The sequence below is a fragment of the Lemur catta genome, chromosome 21, assembly GCF_020740605.2.
Source record: "Lemur catta isolate mLemCat1 chromosome 21, mLemCat1.pri, whole genome shotgun sequence".
NCBI classification, from domain to species: domain Eukaryota; kingdom Metazoa; phylum Chordata; class Mammalia; order Primates; family Lemuridae; genus Lemur; species Lemur catta.
In genome coordinates this window covers 17,874,549-17,900,961 of record NC_059148.1, presented here as the reverse complement: position 1 = coordinate 17,900,961, position 26,413 = coordinate 17,874,549, and the positions used below count along the sequence as shown (strand labels likewise).

Here is a 26,413-nt window from a genome sequence, read left to right as displayed (position 1 = left end):
AAGGAAGACATTTGTCTGGGCGGCATATGGTTTAAAAACCTCAATATAGGTGGGCACAGTGGCTCACACCTGTAATCCCAGCACTCTGCGAGGCCAAGGCGGGAGGATCGCTTGAGCTCAGGAGTTCAAGACCAGCCTGAGCAAGAGCAAGACCCCGTCTCTACTAAAAATAGAAAAAAATTAGCTAGCCGTGTTGGCACACAGCTGTTGTAGTTGCAGCTACTCGGGAGGCTGAGGCAGGAGGATCTCCCGAGCCCAGGACTTTGAGGTTGCTGTGAGTTATGATGACACCACTGCACTCTAGCCCGGGGTGACAGAGCGAGACTGTCTCAAAAAAAAAAAAAAAGGAAAAAACTCAATATAGCCGGGCACGGTGGCTTGCACCTGTAGTGGTTTGCTGTAACGGCCCTCTGGTGAATAAGCTAGGTGGCCTCCCTCAGTGGGTATTCAAACTATGAAGCTGGACGCCTGGAAACTGCCCAGTTCCAAACCACCACCGGATGTGCTCTGTATCCGCCAGGGTTCTTGAGCTGCAAGAAACAGAAGGCTGCTCTGCCTCACTTAGACTTGAAAAGGAATTTATTGGCCAATATTGAGGGCAGGAGGCTCAGGCTGCAGGCAGAGCAGGAGTCAGAGCAGTTCCGTGGGCCTGGATGGTAGAGCCCAAAGCCAGGTTTCTTCAGGATGCTGTGGGCATGAATGAATCAGCTCTGACCAGTAACCTTTCCTCACCTGGAGCACACAGGAGTCTTCAGGGAAATTCAGAGAAGATTCAGGAGAGAAAGTCGACTGGGCAAGGTACTGATGGCGTTCTTTCCTATTCATACAATTAATATTGTTGGGCACCTGCTATGTGCCAAGGCACTGAGATTCGGTCTATTTTGGGAGAGACACCAAACAAGAAACCAACAAGATAATTTCTGGTGTGTTGAAAATAAGACAAATAAAGAGCCCCATGGAGATTGTATCCTATGGGGAAAAGTAAATCCCCAGAAGCAAGTTGAGGCAATCGAATGGTAGGTCCCTGAACGTAGCAAATACCCACGCTAGGCTTCCTGCCATTTTGGGGCCGTTCTTGTCCCCAGGGCAGTAGTAAGGATTCAGGTTCTGGAATTAGACAGACTAAAATGCAAATCTAGCTTCAGCTACTTCCTCATCGTGGCCTGGAGCAAGTCACTTGACCTCCCCACGCCTACAAAGTGGGGATGGTCATTCATCCCTTGTGGCGTTGCTGAGGTCAAGTGAGGTCATACACGTGGTGCCTGGCACGCAGTGAACCCCGAGGTACTTGATCGCGTACTGGGGGGGTGTGTGCACGCACAAGGCGGGTCGCCCAAGCTGACTGCCAGCTCCTCGAGGCTGGGGGCTCTGCCCACCTGACCCTCCAGTGTATTCAATTATAGTTTTAGCCGCACTCGTTCTTCCCTCCTAGGTAAGATTTACTAAAACACCCAGTCATAGAATTAGCCCTGCTTCCAGACAGCATCCAACCCAGAGCAAAGCCCCGCTTCCTTGAACCCTTCCCAAACCACCCAACACAAGCCAAAATCCTACAAAAAGTCCTTCCAGACACCCTGTGGGGCAGCCCACAGTTCCCCATGGTGTACACGTTCGCTCGTTCTCTCATTGCAAAAAGACAAAAAAAAAATCTGACTTTGTTCAACTAGAGGTGTGTTCCTGGTGGTCTCTGGCTGGAGGCCACTTCAAACTGTAAACCCGAAAACGTCCCCCTGAACAAAATGTTTGCAGCCACCTCATGGGGGAGAGCTGGAATTGGCTCCTCAGGCAGCTGGGAAGGGCACCACGAGACAAAGCAGCCAGGGAGGTGGCTGGAGCTGTAGTCCCTGGATGGGAGGTGGGGGAGGGGTGGGAGGGGACACGCCATTTCTCACTGGCTTTAATCTTAACTCTGCGTGCTTTAATGCAAAGTGTAATTACAGATTCTGAATTATGGTGGTGAGCTCGTCAGGGCTGACTAATTAATTAGTCAGATTTATAAGTATTTGGTTGTCAGAGATCTATGACCCTGATGTGTCGCCTCAAAGCTCTAAGAAATCCCTCTCCTGCTGGGTAGTTTTCTTAGGGAGTTGGGGGGCTGGGATCGCAGCTTTAGGGGCTGGTTTGGAGGGACAATCTGACAACTCTCGGGCAGCCTGAAGACCATGGCTGCCCCTGAAACCCCACCCCTTGGAGGTCTGCTCTGTCCTGGGAATCCAGAAATGTCAGATCCCTGCCGCCCCTCGCCCCTCGTTCCACTACCCCTGCAGAGGCTGTGGCAGACATTAATAATGGATTACCCAGCTCCTTCCTGTGGAATCTGGACCCAGCCTCGAGCTTCTTCCTAACACAGCCCTCCAGGCACCGCCTTGGAATCGGCATCGCTTTCTCACCCTGGGAAAAGCCCTTTCCCGCTCTCAGCAGAACAGAAGAGAAAGGAAACTGGGTTTTGGTAACACAGGCTGGGATTGAGTGCCGGTTTTGCCACTTGCTGACTGCGGCACAGCGGGCTCTTCATTCTACCCACTGGGGTGCCGGCTGGTTCAGGGACAATGAGGGTGATGACCCAGGAGGAAAATCCATATGAGACAGTAAATATGAAAGTTCTTTGTCTCCTCTCAAACCTTGCGCAAGATAAAGATGCAGCAACAAACAGAGGAGAAAGAGGGGTGCCAGGCTCATGTGATTTTCCCCAGCGGACGCCTCAGTGGGGCCAGGATCATTTTTCTTCCCTCCTCTGTTGCCCTAGAACGGAATCCAAGCATCTGCATTCAGGCTGGACTCCAGACAGCCAGCTGTCTCCGACAGAATGAACACAGTGCGTATTCTCGAGGCTTCTAGACTTTGGAGGGGCCCCTTCCCCATGGATCAGGGGGAGAATTTGGGAGCGTCTTTTGTCTCCATCCACCCCAAGGGAGGTTGATGATTTATTATAGGAGGAGAAACCCATTGCCAGTTTCTCTTCTCTTTTTCCCTCAAGTATATTACACAAGCCTTGGTCAAATTCAACCCAAATTTATTGTAGAAAAATTAGAAAATCCAAACAGGCCAGGTGGTGGCTCAAACCTGTAATCTCAAGCGCTTTGGGAAGCTGAGTCAGGAGGATCGCTTTTGAGGTCAGCCTGGGCAACATAGTGAGACCCTGTCTCTACAAAAAATTAAAAAATTAGCCGTGTATGGTGGCGCACACCTGTAGCCCCAGCTACTCTGTAAGCTGAGACAGGAGGATCGCTTGAGCCCAAGAGTTCAAGGCTGGAGTGAGCTAAGATGACACCACTATACTTCAGCCTGGGCAACAGAGTGAGACCCTGTCTCTAAAAAAAACAAAAGAAAAAATCCAGGCAAACAAAAATGAACATTAAAACCACCCATAATTCCACAACTTAGAGGTAAGTATTAACATAAAGAATGGGTCTTTGTATTTTTCTGTACTATATATACACACATTTATATTTCTTTTACAGGATTTAGAGCATTCCATACATTTTATAATTTAGGGGTTTTGTTGTCACTTAATAGATATGGAACACTTTTCCAGAGTAGTAAACATGTAGGCACCATCATTTTCACTGGCTTCATGGTATTTCTTACAAGTCTTTCAAATATTTTACTTATTTAATTATCTAGCCTCCTATTGTTGGATGTTGGTTTCCAATTTCTCATTGTAATGAGCAATACTGCACTGAAAAAAAAAACCCTTATGGCTCCACTGATGTATCTATTTTCTTCAGAGAAATTCTCCGTCTCAGAATTGCAGGACCGTAAGGTAAACACATTCCTAGGACTTGGATGTGCGTTGCCAAATTGCCCTCCTGGAAGTTCGTACCAATCTCCGCTCCCCCCAGCAGCGGAGAGTCAATGTTTTTCTCTCCCCGCTGAAGTCGGCAGGTGGAGAGCCGCAGGCCCAGAACTCTCTCCAGCTGCTGGGATCCTGCAGCTGGACCCCCGAGGGCCGTAGAAATAGAGTTCCTTCTCTCCCACCCCCCAACCCAAAGCACCTTGAGAGCGTCCAGGGGCCAGGCCGGGGCAGGGGCTTTTGAGGCCACCTGGCCCGGCCACTCACAGACCCCCGCCGCCTCCCTTTCCACGTGCACGCCTGGACGTCTCTTCCCAAGGCCTGCCTCCCTCACGCCTCGTGGCAGGACAGAGCTTCTGAGTTATAGTGAACCTTATTTCCCTCTACAGCTCCTACGGAGTTAACAGATGTACGCACGTCTGAGGCAGTCATGCGGCAAGAGACTTTGGGGCCAATCCTTTCTGTTTTGACAGTGTGTAATCGAGGTGAAGCCATAAATTTTATAAACAAGAATAAACAACCCTTAGCAACATATGTCTGCTCGACCCTTCCAAGGTGATCATAAATAAAGGCACCTGCAGGCTGGAGAGGGACACGGGCTCTGCAGATGGCCAGTGCCAGGGCCGAGCTTCCCCTGGGAGTCGTTTCTGTGGGGACACTGGGAGGAGGGGTCACCTTGCATCACCTCGCAACCCCCAGGCCCTGAGGCAGCTGGACAACTCCGTGGCATTTATTCAATCCATTCTCCAGGTGCCTTCATCCTGTGCCACCCTGAACTGCCACCTGCTTCCTGCCCTTCCTCTGAGAGGCTGCTCATCGCCGGGGCAACCAGGGTCCTCATGGGCTTATGGTCCCCCCTGCTCTCCCCCCCAGGAGAAGCCCTGCCCCACTTAACTGCCAATCGTGCCCCCATCGCCAGCTGTGCCCATTTGGCCACCCCAGGGGATCTGAAGACCAGTGTCCTTGTCCTGGCTCTGCTGCCGCCCAGAGGGAGACCCTGGCAGTGGGACTCACCATGGCGAGGTCGGAACATGGCGGGGGGTAGACAGGTCCGAGTTCAAATCCAGGTCTGGCCTCCTCCTCGTGGCGTGACACCAGCCAAGCTGCCATCTCCCTGTGCCTCAGTTTCCGAGTCTGTGAAACAAAGACAACAGTGTCTACTTGATACGGCTGTGGTGGGGAGTCCGTGCCAAGTGCACAAGGAGGGTGCGGTCAAGGTCAGCTATGGTGAAGGGTTTAGAAAGCCCTGCATGTAAGAAGAGCAAGATCAAGGTCAGCTGTTTATAATGATATTATGATATTATAACATCATCACCCCTGGAGATGCTGTGTGACTTCGAGCAAGTGACTGCACCCCTCTGAGCCTCAGTTTCCTCAGCTGTGAAATGAGGGAGGGTAACCATATACGTCGTAGGGTTCTGAGAAATAAAAAGACACATTTAAAAACACCCTGGCGTTGTGGTGCGAGTGAGCGTGTGGCTCAGTGTTGAGCAAATGCTACTATGGTGCCTGGAGCCTGGATTTAAAGCCTTGCTCCATCTCCTCCAGCTGTGTGACCTTGAGGAAGTCATTTCTCTCTCTGGGCCTGTTTCCTCATATGCAAGTTGGGGATGATAATAATATTAATAGGCTGGTGAGAGAATTCAATGAACTGTCGAATGTAAGGTTCTTAGGATGCCTGGACATAATCAGTGATCAATTTGTGGGCCTTATTAATATTTACTTATTACAGTCTCTTCTCTGGGCCTCAGTTTCCTCATCCATAAAATGGGTGCAATGATCTCTACGATCCCGTTCGGCGCTCATTATCCTGCTAGTCACTGTCCCTCTCGCTGTAGCACCATGTTCCTGGAGCCACATCCCCCTAGTTTTGTCAGATTGTGGCCAGTTACCTCTGGAGGTCACTTGGCTCCCCAACCCACTCAGCAAATTGAACAAACCAGAGGTGTTGCTAAGTGGTCCTTGCTCTACCGGGGCCTGAGCTACTAGAAAGTGCTTTGAAAAGGGTAAAACATGATTCAACAACAATAGTTACTTTTTTTTTTAGTTGCTACTGTGTGCCAGGCCTGTGGATGTATTCCCCGAACCCTTGAAGCTGCTATTATCATTGCCAGTTATAAAAGACGAAGATTGAAGTGGTGAGACCATTGGCTCTAAGTGACTCTGCTAGGAAATGTAAAGCTGGAGTTTGAATTAAAATAGCAATAATAATTATTATTAATATAACATTTATTATACTAATATAATAATTATTATTATAGCAGCTACCATTTGTCAGGGGGCAATACTACCCTTCTAAATATTGTCTCATTAAACTCTCCCAATGACCCCATGGGGTGAATATTACTCGAATTTTACAGATGGAGAAACAAGTCTGAGAGAGATGGAATGACTTGCCCTGCGTCACGAAGCTAAAAGGGACAACTGGTCTCAAGCCCGTCTGCCTGCAGCCAACGCCCAATCCAGGTGTCTGACAGTCCCTCGCTGTCCTGCACAGTCTTGCGACCATCAGGTATCCCAGCAGCCGCTCCCGGCCGGGCCCAGGTGGACCTCCTCACACTCCAGGGCTGGGGCTCTCTGAAGCCCCCACGAGGCTGCTGGAGGCAGCGTTGTGAACCCGACTTGGCCCCTGAAGAGGGGGCTGCACTGGTTCTCTTAGAACAGGGATTCCGACCCAGGGGTTCCATGGGCTTCCTAATCGCATCATGCAAACTCGTGGGGGTGTGCGCGCGTCTGTCTAGGGAGAGTGTGCACAAGGCTTCCATCGGAATTCCGAAGGTGACAAACCAACAGCTTGAGAATCTTCCATGCAGTGGGAGAACACAAGGGACATCACCAAAGCTGCTGGGTCTCCCCAACCTGCCCGTCCTTACCTCCCTCCACTTGGACTTGAGCACTGTCTTCCACGAGGACTCTAGACAAGAAGAGCAACAGGCCAAGGCGAATCGCCCCCGCTGGACTGCACAGGTGAGTCTATTCCAGCGTGAGTCCGGCATTGCCAGAAAATTCCCAGGCCGAGTCGGAGGGGAGGGATGAGCCACAAATCCTCCCGGGCACTGATTTATGTAGCATTCATGCGGAATTTATTATACAAAGAATTTTATTCAATTAAACTTGAAATGTGTCTGGATTCTTAAAGGTTCAGTAGTGATCACCGGGACAGAGCGATCATAAAACTGGATGGGCTGTCGGAAGGAGGCGAGGGTGACATTGCGGCTGACGGGGGATTCGGAACCAGGGACGTTTGTCATTGGGATGTGTTACAAGTTCGGGCTGTGGAAATTACACGGTGAAAAATGCACATTAACAATAGCCGTGAAATATCAGTTAAGGGGAACCAGGTTGAGAAACCAGGCAGCAGGATCTGTGGGCGCCTGGCGTCGTTCGCTGCAGCCCAGGTCGTGATTAACACGACTGGCGAGTGGCGGTGGGTGGGGGTCACGGGGCCACGGCCTGAGCCCACGTTTTGGCACCAACTCACCAGCACAGCTCGGTTCCCCTCTCTGAGCCTCAGTTTCCTCACCTGCCAAATGGGGCACCTTGAGTGCCCCCTCCCCGGGTTGCCCTGAGGTTTAAATGAGATAACATCTGCGGAGCACTTGGCCAGGGGTCCTTCCACAACTTGGCTGGTGTCATTGTCACCCTCGGGCTTCTCTTAAGGTGGAAGATCCAACCACCAGCTCACCTCTGGCAATGATGCTATGCACCGTGTCCCCGGGAGCCCAAGCTGCACTTGGGTGAGGCAGGTGGGGCACTTTTGTGGGGGCAAAATACAGGGGAGTGCCAACGAACTCAGCCGTCAAGAAATAATTCCATGCAATATTTTAAAAAATCAAGTTATGAAAAAAACTATGATAAACAAGGGGCCATAATTTTAAATAAAAACGAGCTGCTGTTTGTATCACAACCCCACTGTTACTGCGAGATGGGACTGATCTTTTTTAGCTGTCCATATAATTTCTTTCTATTTTTAGTAGAGACGAGGTCTCGCTCTTGCTCAGGCTGGTCTCGAACTCCTGACCTCAAACAATCTGCCCACCTCGGCCTCCCAGAGTGCTAGGATTACAGGCATGAGCCACCGCGCCCGGCTAATCTTATGAGGGCTGACAAGGGTGTGCAAACGCAAGGGGCAACACAGGCTTTATGGACAGACCTGTTTTTTGATAGTAGAACTTTTATTAACTGTTCCCACCTGGTTCCAAATATGGGAGGGTGCTTTGGTCAGGGTACGGCGGGGTCCACGTTTTTCCTTTTGCCTCGGGCTCTAAAATAGCTTCGTAAAGGAACCAGGGAAGAGCAGACGCTTCAAACAACCCATCCTCCTGGCCCCAGAGCGAGCGTTCTGTTTTTCCAGCACAGGGAGAAACACCTGCCAAGACGTCGCGTCTGCCCTGCACCTGGGCCATCTCTCAGGGAAGCGTTTGCTGGTGAAAGGGACAGTAGATACAGAGGCGGGGGCCTGAGAACCGGCGTTAACGTCTGGCCTGTAATTCAGCCGCTCCTGGACGGACAAGTGGGCACAGGACTTGGCAACAGGCAAAGGCCTTGTTTCAAAGACTGTCACTTGAGAATGTCGTATTTACTCAAAGAGCATTCCGTGTGTTTTCCCGCGGCCAGGAGCGCGGGGCTGTTGCTTTATTACGTCCATCCTGCGCTTTCCAGGAAGACTCGGAGGCGCAGGCGGAAGGGAGCAGTTCGCTGCGACCTTGACCTCTCGCAGCGTCCACCTCCGGGGCAGAGCACGGGCTGATCGCTGGGCAGTTAACCGCCCTCAGCTTCTCCCGAACACTCCCGATCTTCCTGTTTGCAGGTCTGTTTGCAAATACTAAGCACCTGCTCTGTACCACACCTGGTGCTGACTACGGAGTGGGAGGCAGCAGACATGGCCACCTCCTGGGGGACACATGGAAAGCACCCAGAGGACGCACGTGCCTGCCCCTCCTGCGAAGTTGGCCGGCGCAGTGGCAGGAACGAAGGCAAAACTATGCGCACAACCGAGAGTTTAATGTTTGCCGACTCGCCGGCAGGGACGATGGCCAGAGTGACCGGCCCGCCCGAGCCTAGCGTGTGCTAAGCAGGCGCTCCGTCAGTAAATGGTGACCGCGCCGACTGCACCAGGCGTGGCAGCCCTGCGGTCGGCAAGAGCCTGCGCTTCCGAATTCATTTCCTGCAATTAGCAGCGTGGAATCTTTAGGTTCTCTGGGCTGCCTCTCTGCCCTTCATAAATATCCTCCTTCCAAGGACACAGCTGGCACTGGCAGTGTCGTTTCCTAGCGGGAGGGAGCAGTGGTGACAAGTGAAATAAAATAGCGCCGTGGCATGGATCTGAGGCATAAACCAGCCAAGTGCAACGTCAGGGAAGTCAGTCTGGTCAGTGTCAGCCTCGCCAGAAACTGAAGACCTCGCTTTCTCAAGCTGAATTCGCTCCCCTCGGACCCTCCGCTCCGGGTGCGGCCTTTAAGCGGTGATGCTGGTCCCACCAGGGTCTCCATCCCTTTTAGCGGGGATCCTCCACGCTGCACCCCTGCACACACGCTCAACCCGAGCCCGGAGTTTCTGAGGCCTCACCTGTCAATCCGCCGCCGCCCAGCCCCCACACGTTGGCAGTGACGGGTGGCTCAGAGGGGACTGAACTTCCAAATCCTGTCCGCCTTCCCCTTTATGAATGTGACATTTAAAGCCCCTTTGGCACAGGTAAATCACAATTACATTGCCAAGGGCCTCTGGTACCATTCCAAATCCTTGAGCAACCGGAGCTGGCAGGGGGAGGGGGTCTCTCTCTCTCTCTCTCTCTCTCTCTCTCTCTCTCACACACACACACACACACACACAGCTCAAGCCTTCCCACTTTTATTCACTTTTCCACAGGGCTCCTTCTCGCTGTGCCACTTTACTGTCCTTACTGGCGACACTGAGTTCGCTCCCACTTCCCTCCAAGATCGGGGGGCGCCTGGGGGCCAGGCAGCATCCTCAGAGGGCCACGGGCCCTGGAGGGAAATGGCAGGGGGTGTGCCACAAAGCCCAGCCGGGACAGAGGCCTGCTTCCTGTCCCTCTGGGGGGATCTTCGGGAACCAGGACACGGGAAGGGCAAGCTCTTCCCTTCCCCGCCATCGCTGTGGCGGGGTCTACAAAACTCCCCCTTTCTGTTATCTCGAGAGGCCTCAGGCTCAGTCCGATGGGTCGCTTTTCTTGTAGATTTTTTCTCGCTTCCCCTCCTTCATGGCTGCGTATCTGGCCAACGTGAAGAGGTAGTCGCTGAGTCTGGTGGGGCAGAGAGAGAAACAAACAAAAGGATCTGAAATGAGAGATCAATGCTAACTGGATCTTCCCACAGTAGCCTTCAAGGAGGAAATACAAATTATTGCCCCCAGGAGCACCATGCAAGGATGGCGGGTGCCCGGCCATCTTGGCTTGATGGATAGCACTCAGCCAGCTTCTGTGAGAGCCAAGGGCCGGACGCTAGTGCCAGGGCTGGGGCCATTCCTGCAGGGCGAGGTTGCTGCCTCCCCCCACCCTGTGGGACAGGTGACTTTGGACCCCTCTCTGAGCTGGTTTCTTTGCCTATTTATTTTTTAGATAAGGTTTCGCTTTGTCACCCAGGCTGAAGTGCAATGGCGCCATTATAGCTCATTGTAACCTTGAACTCATGGGCTCAAGTGATCCTCCCACCTCAGTCTCCCAAGTGGCTGGGACAACAGAGGTATGCCACCATGGCCAGCTAAATTTTTAAAAAATTTTTTGTAAAGACAGGGTCTTGCTATGTTGCCCAGGCTAGTCTCGAACTCCTGGGCTCAAGTGATCCTCCTGCCTTGGCCCCCCGAAGTGCTGGGATACAGATGTGAGCCACGGTGCTCAGCCGGTTTCTGCACCTTTGAGTGACCAGGGCTCACCTGAATGACCGGTTTGGGTGTTTCCCAAGCTGGAATGTGTATGTACTCGTCTCACCTGGGGATCGTAGTGACGTGCAGATTTTGATTTGGGAGGGCTGGGCCAGGCCCGGGGTTCTGCGTGTCCAGTGCCTGCCTGGTTGACTGACCCTACTGGACTGAGGAGGCCATACTTTGAGTACAAGGGCCCTAGTCAGGGTCCTCGACTTCACCACTACTGACATTCTGGATAATTCTTTGTGGTTGGGGCTGTCCCGTGCAGCATCCCTGGCCTCTACCCACTAGATGCCAGTAGCATCCTGCTGCCACCACCCAGTGCGACAACCGACAATGTCTCCAGACATCACTGAATGTCCTGGTTGAGAAGCACGGGCCTAGAGTATTCTAGTGACGGAGCCCAGCCCCTCCAGATTTTTCCTTTGACAGGCATCTGCACGTGTGGCCTTGTGCTGGGGCAGTGGGGGACAGAACTGTGAGAGCAGAGGCCACGCTGGCCCTTCAGTGCTCACGCTGGGCTCAGCCGAGCTCTCCCCCGTCTGGCTGTCCCACGGTCTTCGCCCCATGCCCAGCACTCGCCCTACGCTCCTCCATCTCCCCTGCCCCCTTCCCTGTGGTCAGGGCCCCACCACTGGCTGTCTGGGGACAGGGGGAGGCTCTGCCTGGGTGCTCCTCCCCTCCCGGACCGCGGCAGCACGCTAGTTCCTCCCTGGCTCTGTGAAGCCCCATGGAGAGGAGGACCTGACCTGGCCCACGACACACTACGGGACCAGAAAGGCCGCCCAGGGGTGCGGCTTCGGAGGTGAAATGGAGCCATTCCTCACTCACCCGCCCGGGAGACGCCCCTTCTCGAAGGAAAGGAGCTGGCCAGGACCCATCGACGCCAGGCCTTGTCCCGGAGGGCAGAGTGCCCACGGTCAGGGGCCAGACCCGGCTGTGAGGTCGGGACACCCAGGACCACTCCCAGGCACACAGCCCCCACTCCTGCCGCTCCCCCAGCTCTCTGCTGCCCCTGGGCTCTGGCTTTCCCGCGTGGGTACAGCACGAGCGGGGCTGGAGGGAAACCAGCACAGCAGGCTCTGGGCCCGGGGTGGTGCCAGCCGTGGGGCCGACCACGAGGCAGAGGGAGGCCTCCCTGGGCCGGCCTGGCTCCCTGGGTCCTGCACAGGGGCCTGAGCTCAGCCTGGACGCTGCCCCAGGGCCTCTCAGGCAATGGGAGACTGGCTGAGGGCGGGCCTGGCTCCTGGGCCCCTGGTCGGTCACCAGCGAGAGGCCTTCTCTGGGCACAGCCTCCAGGAGTGCCCCTTGCTCCTGCACTGTCCCCTCACACTTAGGGTTTTCTTCCTGGTTTTCCCAGCAGCCTCTCCCAACAAGATCCTGACTTTCCCGGGACAGGCACGGCGTCCACCTTGTTGACAGCTGTCTCCCCGTGCCCAGCGGGGTGCCTGGCACTCGGCCGACGCTCACAGACCGTAAGTGAACGAGAGTGAGTGCATGGGCACTGCTGGGCGCTGTCCTCGGGCCCGCCGCACTGCTGTTATTTCCCACGAATGTGCCTTTTCTGGGGGGAGAGAGACTCCCAATTCCATCCAAGTACCTGTTTAAGAACTTGGCCACGTTGGCATCAGTCTCTCCCATCTGGACGAGGGGCACCACGCTGGGGAGGGAGGAAACACACGGTCACGTGACGTCATGGTGCTCAACACGCTCTGGGACCCGGGTCCTAAACCCTGGCTGGCCTCACACCCGCCACTGCTCAGCCTGCACCCGCACAAACTCAGCCGGCTTTAGAGAGGAAAAAATCCATCACCAGCGGGTCTAAACGGGCCACTCAACCGCCCTTTCCTTGGGCACATCACAGGAGGGCCTGGCCGAGGAGGGCTGGAGGACAGCGGGGAGTTGAGGGTGGCGGGCTGTACCACACCACAGCCTGCAGCCTCTGTGCCACTGGGCCGGGGGCCGGGGTCCTCCCTGGGTGGGGAGGTCGGACTCCACCCGCAAAGGAACGGGGCGGCTGACCCTTAATTCCCAAGGGGCTACCACTCTAAGCCGCTTCTGTGTATGACTTAGAGCGACTTCTCAGGGGAGACAAAGACCCGAGCAAACCCAGCCCCAATTCCACACGATTCCGAATTCCCCGCCGTCCGGGCCGCCACGTGCAGACTGTCAGCCAGCGGGCTGCCGTCTGCTGGGCACCAGCGACGTGGTGGGCCCCTGCTGGCCCTTTCCAGCACATCACCCTGCTGCATGACCCTTGCTGGAGGCCCTCTCCCCACAGCCCGGCCTCCGGGTTCTTGTCCTTGTCCCAGGCCACACACTGGCTAGGGGCCCAGCAGGGTGTGCACTAGGCTGCCTCTGCGGGTGCCTCGCACTCAGCAGGGAGCTCCTTCACCGTGTGCATGTCCCCATCTCACCAGCAGTCTGCACGCTTGTCATTGCTGTGGCCCCGCAACCTGACGACGTGTCATGAGGACCCATCCTCTGCCCGGCCATTCCTCTGGTGGGCCTTTGGGTCATTTCCAATTTTTTGCTATCATGAGGACTGCTGATGTGGATGGCTTTGTACAAATGACATTTTTTCTTTTGAAGCCAAAGCTCTTTCTGTTACCCACAATCCCTCAGGAACTATCTGGGCCCAAGAGCTTTTCAGAAGTGACCAAACCTCTGTGATGGGGGACCGTGGAAAGAGCTCAGGGTTTGGACCAGACAGACCTGGGCTTAGATCTGGGTTCCGCCATGGACCACTTGGGTGACCCTGGCTACAATGTCACTTTTCTGAGCTCATTTTCTGAGTCCTGTAAAAGTAGGGGCCGCCACCGCCTCTCTCCCGGGGTTACCATGAGGAATCAATGACATTATGAACACACGGTGCTGGCATGGCCCCGTCTGTGGGGTCAAAGCCGGACTTCATTTCTATGTCTCTGTGGGTCTGGGTGGCAGCCTGGTCTGTGAGTGGTGTAAATGGAGATTTTGTAATTTCTCTTCTAAATTTTCCTTGGAAAGTAGCTTTTGGGGGTCCCTCCTCTTCCCAATCCTGAACTGGGGGAGGGGTTGGGGCAGTGGGTGGCTGGTCTGTTGACAGCTTCCACCTGAGCCCCCCACAGCCACGCAGGCTCCTCCAGTCCCTTCTGCACCCAGCAGCCACCCGGGCCTTTCATGCCACATCCCCCCCCCCCCCCCCCCCCCCCCCCCCGCCACGGCATAGAACTCATCAGTGGCTTCCTGTTGCAGAGGGGGCAGAATAAAGGCAGACCCCTCTGGGCCTGTGAGTCACGTGCAAGTACATCCTCTGTTACTCCCTTTGACCATGAATCACTGTCTCCCCTCCAGAACGCAGGGCTCTGAGAACAGGGACTTGCTCTGTCCTGGTCCCCGCCTGGCACAGCGAAGATGCCTGGCACAGGTCTGGTGAGGAGCAGCCGGGTGGCGCAGGGCCGGCCCTGCTGTGCCTGCCGCCTGCCCTCGCGAGGAGGTTCCCTTACCGTCTCTCAGCGCGGCGGCACACGGCCCGACAGAAATGCAACGCAGAGCTGCTCTTGCCTCCCGACTGAAAGGAGAAATCGGGTGTTGGCTGGGGCAGGGCTGGGAAGGTGTGTCCCCTGCAGACAGGGACATCCAGGCCCTGTCCCCAGTCCCCCCACTGGGCAGTGTTCTGCCTCCAGGGGACCCTGCTGAGGCACCACTGAGCACCTCCTCCAGAGTGGGCAGGGCTGGGGAAGGACCAGTGAGGACCTGGAGGAACTTAGGGGACCAGGGGATAGCTGCTGTCACCGTTAAAAGCTAACAAGAGGGACTTTTCCAGAGCCCATGGGTTTCTGTCAATATGCCTGACCTATAGCCGCCCCAGGGTGAGGAGGCCCAGTACCTACGGGCAGGATGAAAGCCGTGAGCGGGGGCAGCTGGCTGGTGTATCTGTCGATCCACTGCTCGAGCTCCAGGATGGGCCCCGCCGCAAATGCAGTGTGCTCTGAGGAGTCAGGGAGCAGAGGGACGCTGCCATGAGGCCACTGCCTGCCAGACCACGAAGGCAACCACCCCACATCCCTTCGGCCTGGGTGTCCTGCAAACTACTTCCCTCCCAGGGGAACGAACAAGGCTGACTGGGCCACCTGTGGGCCCCTGGGGGACCGGGCTCCCAGGCGGTAACAACCAGGAGAGTCCCCCCTGCAACCCTCCGAACACCCAGGGCAGGCCCAGAGCATTACTCAAGTGAGCGTCCCTGGCCGAGGAGCGTGGAGTCGCCAGGGCGGAGCCGACGTCCTGCAACATGCACTGGATCTGGGGAAGCGACAGAAGGTGTGAGTGAAGGTCTAACGGCAGCCAGGCGGAGATAACATAGTTCCACGTGTAGAGGAGCCACCTAACATGGGCAAAGCATGCAAGAGCTAGACGTCGTGTTAGCTGACATTTAATGGCAAACTCTGAACCTTCAGCACAATGTCTTCCTTGGAGCAGGGACACGGTGCAGCTCTTTTGGAGCCCGAGGGAGGAAGAGGCTCCCACAGGGACAGCTGGGCTGTGCAGACAATGGGTGTCAGGTGTCCCTGTGCTGGCCAAGAGGAACCTCCTCAGCTCTGGTCCTGGTCTCAACATGCTAGATGCAAGGAGCACCCCTGTCCCCAGATAGGACTATCAAAAATGTCGCCAGACATTGCCCAGCATGCCCTGGTGAGCAGATTGCTCTGGGTTGAGAATGGCTATGTTTTATATTCTCCTCGCTGAGTACAAACCTCACCACTCACCTGCGAAGAAGGATTATCTCTGTCCCCATTCTACAGATGAAGAAACTGAGGCTCACAGAAGAAGAGTGACTAGCCCCAGGTGACAAAAAGGGGAAGTGATGGTTGGATGGTGAATCTAGTTCTGGGATTCGCAGGACTCAGGGATGAAAGACCCCAGCTTGGGGTGAGACCATGTCACTCACTTTCTGAAGCTCCTCAGCAAAGGTGTGGCCCTTTTCCTCGATTACTTCCATAGCAAACCTATGAAGAAAAAGGAAAAAGAGTTTGCCTCTAATACAATGTCCCCAGGCCCCGTCTTGCTGGGAGACAATAGATTCTCAGGTGGTTGGCTACTTAGCCAATTTAGCTGTAAGAGCCATGATGTCATTTTTCTTGCTGACAATAACAACATTATAACCTTCCATTTAGATGGAATATTTGTTTCTTGAAATGCCTTTTCTTATACTTATTATTTCTAGTCCACAGTTCCTGTTTGAACACCTGCTCTTGCCAGGCCCAGGAGATTCAAGCTGACGCAGGTTCTGTCCGGCAGGAGAGGGAGGCGTGGATCGGATATCGCGCTACCGAAGGTGAAGGTGCAAACTGACATCAGTGCCCGGAAGGAAAAGGCCACAGAAGCTAACCTGGGCTCAACTAGGGGGACAAGGAGGGCTTCTTAGAGGAAGTGATGCTGGAGGTGGGACTCTGCAGGCTGGGTGGGGGCTCCCTGGTAAGGCGAGGTGGGGCAGGGAAAGCGAACTGCCCCAGACGCGGGTCGGAACCCTGGCTCGGGCTCCTTCTGAATGCCGCATTCCCACCCTGCAGCAGGCAGGGTCCCGGCAGGGGACAGACAGGGGCGCACTGGAAGGACTCCTGGAGCAGAGCTTCGGGAAGAGACTCTTCACACAGGTGCGGGCAGAGCCACAGGCAAAGACTGGCAAAGGCAGGAGGCTGAAGGGGCGAGGAAGGGAGATGCCACTGACCCTGGAGCCACCGACAGGAGCCCCCCAGCAGGGAGACAGTTAGGGAGAGAGCCCAGCTGCCACAAGAGCCACACGCGCTGTGGGACGGGGTCATACACCCTCCCAAACCTCTCTCCGCTCACTCCCCCATCTCCCGCGGGCGCCTCCCACCGGCTGGACCCACCCGGAAGCCAGCAGAGCAGGGCATCGGGGTGATGCGGTCAGCAAGGTCAGTCTCCCGGGCACAGAAGGGCGAAGAGCAGGGTGGAGAACGGATTTGAAAGGGCAAATGAAGAGTAACCTGCACATCTTCCCGGCACGTCTTACAATTAGAACGAGGCAAATAAACATGTGATTCGCTGCCTCACGCAGGGCTGGGGAACCTGCGGCCTCAGCCACGTGTGGCCCTCCAGACCCCCAAGTGCGGCCCCTTTATGAAAAGGGATTCGGTCAAAAGGATTCGGTCAAAAGGCTGCACTCAAGGATCCAGGAGGCCACACGAGTCTGGACTGTAAGGGCTGTTGGGGCTGGAGTAGCCTGTCCTCCGCACGGCGGTGTGCCCAGGCCTGGCTCACAGCAGGCGTCCAGATGTATCTGCTCACTGACACTCATGGAGGGACGCTCCGTGACCCAGGCCAGTGGCAGGGCCCACCACGTGTCACTGCCCAGGTCTTGTCTGCCTGCGCCCCCCAGGCTGTGGCTGCACGCGGGCAGGGCCGAGGCTGTCTGCTTAGCAGTGCCCGGCACAGGGCATGCCCGGTCACCCTCTGACAATGGCGGGATCCACAGCTGAGGCTTCCCTGACCTCCTGCCCCACCTCAACAGAGAGACGACGGCTGCTGAGCGGCAGGTTCTGCGTAGCTGATGCTAGAACGGGCCTCCCTCCCCTCTGCCAGCTTCACCTTGCGCCCGCCCCAGCCCTCGCCCCACACTCAGGGGTCTGCCTACTCTGCCCATCATCTGTCTCGAACATCTCACCTAGTCAGGCCGACCTACAAACAGCTAGGTCTTAAGAATAATAACAACGACAATAGCTAACGTTACTATTACTGGTGTTAGGCACTGTCCTAAGGGTGACACATGCGATTATCTCATTTAATCCTCACAGGAACACAGTGAGATGGATATTATTCTACAATCATTTGAGAGAACAGTCAGCTGAGGCTCAGAGAGGCCAGGTGATTTGCCTGAAGTGCCAGAGACAGTCAGCAGTGGTGCAGAACTAGAACCCAGCTCTGCCTGATTCTCACGCGCCCACAACTACTCGGCCACGGCTCAGACTCAGGAGCCAGCACTCGAGATCGTCACTGCTCGCACTGTTACCAGCTTGCTGCGCGTGGTGGACTGTGCTCTCGTTCTCAGATATTTGCCGCCTCTCCCCCCTACTGACGTCAGGTGTGTCCTTGTGACTGGCTCTGGCCAATGAAATGTGAGTAGATTGGAGGTGTCACTCCCCTACAAGCCTTAAGAGCCTCTGTGAGCTTCACCGTGACCTCTTTTCCTTCTGCCACAGTGATTGGTATCGTCCCAGACAGAGGCTGTCCTGCCAGCCTGGGTCCCAGAGTGAAGGCCACGTGGAGCAGAAACACGCCCATCCCGTGATGGGCTTGAAGTAGGAGCAGGAAATCCACCTTCAGTGTCATGAGCCGTGAGATTTGGGGGTTGCTTGTTCCACAGCACGACCTGGCCCGTCCTCACTGATTCCCTGAGTCAACCTTCTAAACTTAGGCTTATTTCAAAAATATTCACAAAAGGGATCACATTTGATGTACTGTATATTATACTAACTCACCTCTTTCACTTAATATACGGACCTCAATGGCATACACAGGCTCACCTGGAAAGTGAGGGAGCAGGGAAGGAGGGGGAAGGCAGCTTCACAGGGCCTGGGACAAAAGCTGGGACAGGAGCAGGCAGGGCCAGAGAGAAAGGTGTCTGTCACCTGGCAGCCTTGAGGAGCTGACCAGCCTGTGCTTCCAGGCTGAGCCAAGTTCCCTGAGGGGTGACAACCTGCAGGACTGCCCAGCACTCACGAGAACTTCACATTTACTGATGCCCAATTCAAGCTCAGCCTCAAGGCCAATCTCCTCTTCCTTACCCAATGGCTGAACTTAATTCGTCTGTAGTTCCCACGGCTTCAAACACTTGGTCATCTTTGGGTCTCCTTTCTCCAGTGAAGGTGCTAGAAAACCCTGTGAAAAGATGTGGAGCCGCCTAAATTAAGATTTTGTGATATGTTGCTTTATTAAAAACCTTCAACTTGAAGTATAATATATACACAGAAAAGTGCTCAAATCATAAGCGTACAGGTTGATGAATCGCTACTAACTGACTCTGTGATCAGTACCCAGCTCGAGAAATAGAACACGACCAACACCCTAGAAGCCCCCATGTACCCTCTTTCAGTTGCTACCCTCCAAGAGTAACCACTATCCTCACTTCTTTCCTGATAGGCTTTTATTTTACACTTAAAAATCATGTACTAACCATCCTGCTAAAGAAATAAAACATATGAGTGTATATTATATATGCAGTATCATTATAGTAATATTTCAAATGAAATCAAAGCTCTCTGCACCTCTGCCCATGTCACAGCCTCTGTCTTTCTCCCCCAACCTCTGAGAAAGCGAAAACTGCCCCTGACAGTCGGGAGCCACCCTGGCACCATCAGGTAGGTGGTGGTCTGCTGAACACAAACCATTTCACAGAACACCTTGAGACAGGCCCTATGGCTGCGACGGATCAAAGCCCAAACAAGGCCACTCTGCAATCATGTCTGAGCACAGAACATAGTCCAAGCCACAACAGATGAACAAACGTCCCCCTTTCCTGGCTAATGTAAGTGCTGCATCTTTATCCATGACAGCTTTAGCACCCCTCTGTCCCTTCTACCTGCTATAGAAAAACTACTTAGATACCTTATTACAGAATTAGCTCTGCTCCCTGACACCATCAAATCCAGAGCAACCCCCACTTCCTTAAATCCTCCCCCAAACCACCCAACGCACACCCAGTCCTAATGTCCTTTCCTGAGCCGCCCCACGCCTTGTTCTAATGAGGCAACTGACCTAGCTTTGTTTGACTACAGACTGTTGCTGGAGGTCTGGCTGGAGGGCATCAACAATACCATCTGGTGTTTGTTATTCCTATGCATGTTGTATTTTTTTTTATTGTGGTAACATATACTTAACAGAAAATTTACCATTTTGATCTTTTTTTTTTTTTTTTTTGAGACACTCTGGGTCTCACTCTGTCATCCAGGCTAGAGTGCAGTGGGGTCATCATAGCTCTCTGCATCCTCAAACTCCTGTGCTCAAGGGATCCTCCTGCCTCAGCCTCCTGAGTAGCTGGGACTACGGTTAGGCACCACCATACCCAGCTAATTTTTCTATTTTTTGTAGACACCAGTCTCGCACAATATATACTTGTGATCTGCATGGTTTTAAACTTCAAAAAATGGTATCATACTGACGTATTCTTCTGCATCTTACCTTTTTCTGTACAACATCATGTTCTGATAGTTCTAAAATTATCAAAGTAATATATGCTCATTATACAAAATAATAGGATAGGATAAAAGTATGTAAATAATGAAAGCCCTTCTGTTCATTCCCTTCCCCCTCAACTCACTCTGTCTCCCAGGTAACAATCTCAGGTGTAACCTTTCAGACTATTCTGCGCATGTCTCCACACACATATGCACACACTTTTTATCCAAATGGATTGTTGGGCAAGTTGCTTTTATCACTTAATATTATCTTGGGTGTTTTTCACTTCATGTCACATTTTTGTAATATATACATTGATATTTTTTAACAGCTGCAAAGAATTTGAAAGAACTATAAAATGGTGTCTGCCATATGTATTTCTTTGCATTTTTCACCTGTCCCCACCCTACCTTTGTCTCCTGTTTTGGTGTAGATCTTTGGGATCTTGGGTGTCTTCGAGGAAGGCTGTAGCCTAATAAGAAATAGACATCAAGAGGTGGTGACTTGGGATGGCTTACACAAAGGGACCCCTCCTTCAGTGGGTCCCAGACTGTGGCTTGTAACCTCAGAGGCAGGATTTACTTCTAACTTCTTGTTGACATCTTTCCCTCCACCCTCCCCTCCCCTCCCTTCTTTTTTTTTTTTTTTTTTTTGAGACAGAGTCTTGCTGTGCTGCCTGGGCTAGAGTGCTGGGGCATCAGCCTAGCTCACAGCAACCTCAAACTCCTGGCCTCAAGCAATCTTCCTGCCTCAGCCGCCTGAGTAGCTGGGACTACAGGCTTGTGCCACCATGCCAGACTAACATTTTCTATTTTTAATAGAGATGGGGTCTCGATTTTGCTCAGGCTGGTCTTGAACTCCTGACCTCAAGCAATCTTCCTGCCTCAGCCTCCCAGAGTGCCAGGATTACAGGCGTGAGCCACCTTGCCTGGCTTTCCCCCCAACCCATCTAGTTGCAAGCACTTTGTAGGCAAGCTTTGTGTCTTGCCCACATCTATGTCTGCAGAGTAGCTGATACAGTGCGTTGCACAAGGTAGATGCTCAATAAATATTTGCTAAAAGAACGGATCACTTAACCATAGTCCCTGCACTGTGCTAAATGGATTACAGGCATTATCTTCTGGAATTATCTCTGGAGTCTTTCCACAGCCCCAAAGATAGGTACTACCTATTACCTTTCTTTCCTTTACTGTTGAGGAAACTGTAGTTTACAGAGTCAGACCCAGCTTCCTCGGGCATCCAAGAAGGAAGAGGCAGGACTGGGATACATGCCCGAGATTGTCCCACTCCAGAGGGCAAACTGTAAACTCTATCCTACCTAAACTCTTACCCTCTACTCCACCTGGAAGGAAAGAAACCTGGGCCATTTCCATTCTATGAGGTTTCAAGTATACGCAGAAACAAAGATTTGCCAAAACAGGGTTCAAAAACTAGCATTTTCATATAACAGGATAACAAATATATAGCTCAAAATTAAAACGTGACATTGCAAGGTTATTCAAAGGTCAAATCACTGGATCTATGAACTATATGAATCCATCAATCCGTGGTACCTCTCCAGGTTCTGAGGTCTGGGTCGGGTGCAAGTTGCAAGCTGTATGAGGAAAGCCATCTTCAGATCGTGGTGGCGTATCTGTGCCTAGGAGTGTAAACTACTTCGGAGACGGGTCAAAATCCGAGTTGAGGCCCCCCTGGCCCACGTGGGATACGCCCTGCCCTGACTCATGATAGCTGGGCCTCGCTCCGGCTTGTCCACGGAATTCCTGGTCTCTGGCGCTCACGTTGCCCCCGTGGCCATGGTGACGTCAGGACCGCGAAGGGATGTCACTTGGCGGTTGCCGCGGTGACCTCACGGCGGTGTGACGTACCCATGGCGACCACACCGCGATTCAAGGCAGGTGTTCGTTACCCTCCCAGCCAGACACTCACCTGTCCCCGTCTTCCACGCCCTGAGGGCCGCGGCTCTGGAAACGGGGACTCAGGAGCCTGCCGGCGCGGAGGCACCTGCGCAGGCCTAGGCGGCTTCCCACTCCCCACACAGCCATGATCCGGGCCGCTTGACGGGGGCTGACCCCACCAGGCTCCCGTCCATGCCCCGGAGTGACTCCACCTACAGCCGGCCGCGCCACCGCTCAGCGGCCATTTTCCATTGGTCCGTAGCTCTCGCCCCAGGGCGGGACACTCCCAATTACTTGTTTCCCATTGGTTCGTAGAGGGAGCTGGGCGGGGAAACCCTCGGCGGCTTGGCTACAACACCTATTGGCTAATGTTCAAGCCAATTGGTGAAGGGACTCCCGGCTCGCGCTCTCTGATTGGCTAGAAGGAAGAGGCCTCCCCTCCCTGGGACAGGGGCGGTCTGGGACGCCAGAACACAGGAGCTGCTCCGGGTCCGGCCAGGAGGGGTGGCGGCGGCTACAGGTGAGAGGCTGGGGACGCGGGACCGCGGGGCGCGAGGTCCGAGACCAGGACGACCCTGAGCCAGGCGCCCAGCTTCTCTGGCTCAGTTTCCCCAACGTTGAGACTCCGTCCTGAGGGGTCGGCAACCTCGAATCTTGACAGTGACTTTGAACTTCCGACAGGCAAGAGAGGCTTCCCCGCTCTGAGCCTTAGGTTCTCTCCCTAAAGATAGGGGAATCACGACAGTACTTGGCTCGTAGTGCGATTGAGGTTTTAGTATAAGAGTTTAGCATACGTTTTGAGTTGTTTATGAAAATGTAGACCCTGCAAGCCACTTTCCGGGACTCTGTTTTGCAGAGACCTCACGTAAGTGTGCAAAACGGGGCGCAGCAGGTGTTTTGTGCAGCCTTGTTTTGTAATTGTGACACATTGGAAACAGCCTAAATGTCCAGGAGAGAGTTCTTCCTGGTCTTTGATTTTATTTGAATTTCTACGTTCAACAGAAGTAGTATTAAATAGTAGTGAAAGCTGAAATCAAGAACAGAGCCAGTAATAAGTAGCTATCAGTAATTGAGTGATTACCATGTGCCAGCCACTGTTAAGTGTTTCCCTTGTATTAACTTAACCTTCCCAACAACCCATTGAGGTAGGTATAGTTATTGTGTCTCCATATAACATGTGGAGAAACCGGGGTTCACAGTCATTTAAGTGAATTAGCTAAGATGACATTCCTTTGGAGTGGAAGAGGTGGGATTTGAACCCAGATCTGTCTGATGTGTCCAGTTGACTGCTGCACTGTGCTGCCTTTCGGTACATAGCAAGTGCTGGATCGTAACTGCTTTTTTTGTTATAATGATAGGCTTGAACTAGGCATTCCCTAAGATCTCTTCCTTCAGTCTTCTTCTGGTTACCGAAAAAATAAATAAACAAACAAAGATTTTTTTCCTGCAGATTCTAACATCTGGGGATCTTTGCTCTTCTCTTTGGCTTTCCCTTTCAGGATTCCCAGGAGCCATGTTGTCAGAAGTCCTGCTGGTGTCTGCTCCGGGGAAAGTCATTCTTCATGGAGAACATGCTGTGGTCCATGGCAAGGTAAAAAGCCCCTAGAGCCTTCAAGGATTGGGCACTACTTCTCCCTGACGCTAATCTTGCAAGAAGGTATAAGGAAGCTCTGAGACATAGCTTGGGAGCAAATTAGAGAAGTCAGTTTCTCCCCAGCCAGGCAAGGAAAAGATAGGTCTTTTGTCCACTGAAGGGTTTTTCTGGCTTCACTTAGTAGTAGTGAAAAGATGATATATAAAGCCCTGCAAGTGGAATGAGATCACCTAGGAAGTGAGCTTTGGTGGAGAAGAAAATAGGTTTGAGGACTGAGCTCTGGGACGCTCAGATGTTTAGAAATTGGAAAGATGATATAGCCCATGCATTACCTCATTTAACCCTTACAACTACCCTGCTGAGTAGTTGTATCCTTTTATTATCCTGTTTTACAGTAGTAGAAGCTGAGGCTTAGGAGAGAATTGGTAACTTGACCAAGGTCCCATACACCTTGGTAGAGCTCAGAGTGAACCTAAGTCTGTCTGAATCCAAAGCTCATAGTTTTTCTGTCCTCTACTCTAACTGCCATTCTTAATGTCCCTAACTTACATTTCTCTTTGAAAACATGGTGATTGAGGGGAAGCAATTCCTTGGTGTTGAGAACCTCTGACGTTTTGCATAAGAAAGGCAAATGTAAGTGGATATTAACTCTTAATTGATTGGTGGTGGCTGTGCCCAGGCTTAGTGGGAGAGTGTGCCAGGCTATTTAGCAGTGTCTGCCAAGGGCATGGGGGCAGTGGCCTGCAGGCCATAATTTGCTCTCTTTTCAGCACATTGGCACCAGCCCCTTTGCCACCTACCCTCAGGCTTATTGTTTTTGCCCTTTATTCTTTAGGTAGCACTGGCTGTGTCCTTGAACTTGAGAACATTCCTCCAGCTTGAACCCCACAGCAATGGGAAAGTGGGCCTCCACTTACCGAACATTGGTGTCAAGCGGGTCTGGGATGTGGCCAGGCTTCAGCTGCTGGACGCAAGCTTTCTGGGTAGGTACAAGGAGGAGAACCCAGGTGTGGGAAGAGCCTGGGGCCCTGAAGAGAGGGCAGAAGGAGGGCAGCTGGGTAGTTACTCCAGGCTGTCCCCAAGGGAGCCAGAGGCCAGCTATTCCAGGGGTGTTTTCTATCCTGACCTCATAAAATTAGCTTTGCTTATTTATTTATTTTAAAATTTAAAATTGTAAAGTGTTGCACTGGATCTCTGTGGGTTGTTGTGGACAGATCATCAAGGCCTGTTGTTGAGTGAAAAAAAATGCAAACAGCATGCATACATATTTATGTATAAGTGTGTGTATAAATGCATGGAAAAAGATCTCAGGGGATAGGCATCAAACTGGCCATAGTGATCAGTTTCTCTGGGAGGATCCTACAGGTGGGGAGTGGGCAAAAAGAGCCTTATCCTTTGTAATGTTTTTAACAGGGAGAATGTATTAGCATCTTGTGTAATTAAAAATTATTTTAAAAAATGGCCAGACATAGTGGCTCATGCCTGTAATCCCAGGACTTTGGAAAGCCAAGATGGGAGGATCAGAGGTTTGAGACCAGCCTGGACAACATAGCAAGACCCTGCTCTACAAAAAAATTAAAAATTAGCTGGGCGTGGTGGCACACACCTGTAGTCCTAACTACTCAGGAGGCTGAGGCAGGAGGATTGATTAAGCTCAGGAGTTTAAGGCTGCAGTGAGCTGTGGTAGTGCCACTGCACTTCAGCCTGGGCAGCAGAGCAAGACCCTGTCTCTTAAAAAAATATATTAAACATAAAAATAACTTAAACTTATTATTGGAAAATACAGTCAATACTGAGCAGCTGTAAGTAAAAATTTTAAAAAAAATCACCTGTTATTGCCCTCCTTCCCCCTAATAATGACTCTAAGCATTTTGGTATTAATCGTTCTGTATTATTTTCTGATGGATAGTGAGATTGATTGGGATAGGGAAATGTCTTATTTTTTAACCAAAATTGGGTCAGGCCATATAAACCATTCAGAAATGTGTATTTTTTCTTCTTTGTGTCAGGACTGTCTTTCCATGCCAATAAATAAAGGCCTCTGTGCTAATTTTTGCTAGCATTGGGGATGTTTCGTCCACTCATAAGCAGGCCAGCTCTTTCCAGCAGTGGAGTCGCTGCCTGCCCCAGCGCTGGAGTTTGTTTTCTGTTCTCAATTTGCTTTGTCCTCTCTGGGCTGATGCCTTGTTGTTTGGAGCAGCGTTTCTCAGCCAGGGGGGGCAAATGAGAATTTTCTAGGTTTGTTTTTTTTTTTTTCCCCAAATTGCACCTGAACCCTGGACACCTGCTTCCTGCTCCCCAAAAGAAGCCAGAGCCACTCCCATATGCTGCATGGACGTGGAGTAAGAGTTAAAAATCCTCATTTTAGAGCAACCATTTTCAACCCCATTGTGCCTTGGCATGATCTGGGAGGTTTTGGTTGCTGTTGTTTTAATATTTACGGATATAGATGGATCCCTGGCCCTAACCCTCTTCTACTGAGAGTGGGTAGTGGTGGTGAGAGGGGTTTCTGGGTGATTCCAAGGTCACCCTCAGTGCAGAGCCACTGCTTTGGAGCATGCGTCAGCAAACGGCCAGCCAGGGCACCTGAAACTTGCTTTCCGTGATACACGGCGCTGCCCAACCAGGCCAGAAATGTCCCCTGAGAACCAGCTGCTACTTTTATAGTCCGCAGCACGGGAGGGAAGCAGGCAGGTGTGGTGGGACGTGTCTCAGAACACTCCCACTCCCTGTGCAGGCCTGGGCAGGTCCCTTAACCCCCTGGGCCTCGGTGGGCAGAGTTGTGTCGTCTGACTGAGACTGCTGTGAAGATTCAGAGGGTTGGAGGTGGGCGCCAGGGCTGCAATGCCAAGTGCAGTGCGTAGGAAAGGGCTTGTTAGTCTCCTTCGAGCAGGTGACAAAAAGAATTGGAGCCTTTAGAGACGTTGTCTACTAGGTTGCAAGGATTTACCATCTTTCTTTCAGTGTCTTTTTGCTCCCTCCTAATAGTAAGAAACACAGTGAATATTTATGAGGCATTTACGTGTGCCAGGCACTGATAAGCATGTTGTAGGCGGTGTTATTCATCCCCAT

At 52.6% G+C, this 26,413-nt stretch overlaps 2 protein-coding genes and 1 long non-coding RNA gene across 5 annotated transcripts in view; 2 read left to right on the top strand and 1 right to left on the bottom strand.

Annotated features, from left to right (window-relative positions):
• Window positions 1-3,660: 3,660 nt before the first annotated feature.
• LOC123625892 lies at window positions 3,661-5,876 on the top strand. Its single transcript, XR_006730684.1, has 3 exons — window positions 3,661-3,763; window positions 4,183-4,278; window positions 5,841-5,876. It is a non-coding gene; the product is annotated as an uncharacterized LOC123625892 (long non-coding RNA).
• A 3,751-nt stretch (window positions 5,877-9,627) lies between these two features.
• Window positions 9,628-21,969, bottom strand: MMAB (metabolism of cobalamin associated B). 2 transcript variants are annotated; one of them, XM_045534596.1, is made up of 9 exons: window positions 21,779-21,969; window positions 20,260-20,321; window positions 18,460-18,553; window positions 15,603-15,660; window positions 14,884-14,956; window positions 14,548-14,645; window positions 14,161-14,225; window positions 12,276-12,335; window positions 9,628-10,055 (listed from the first exon to the last, which is right to left on the bottom strand). In XM_045534596.1, exons 1-9 carry the CDS (start codon window positions 21,892-21,894, stop codon window positions 9,962-9,964), a joined length of 720 nt encoding a protein of 239 aa, XP_045390552.1. In that variant the 5' UTR covers window positions 21,895-21,969; the 3' UTR covers window positions 9,628-9,961. The 2 variants fall into 2 exon arrangements, with proteins under 2 accessions (XP_045390552.1, XP_045390553.1); XM_045534597.1 differs by lacking the exon at window positions 21,779-21,969 and adding an exon at window positions 21,403-21,761.
• Window positions 21,970-22,204: 235 nt separating this feature from the next.
• MVK (mevalonate kinase) overlaps window positions 22,205-26,413 on the top strand; it is a 101,745-nt gene continuing 97,536 nt past the window's right edge. For both annotated transcript variants that reach the window (XM_045534594.1, XM_045534595.1), the window contains exons 1-3: window positions 22,205-22,267; window positions 23,247-23,338; window positions 24,177-24,324. In XM_045534594.1, coding sequence (XP_045390550.1) covers window positions 23,261-23,338; window positions 24,177-24,324 — 226 coding nt within the window. In that variant the 5' untranslated portion in view covers window positions 22,205-22,267; window positions 23,247-23,260. The remainder of the gene's footprint in view (window positions 22,268-23,246; window positions 23,339-24,176; window positions 24,325-26,413) is intronic.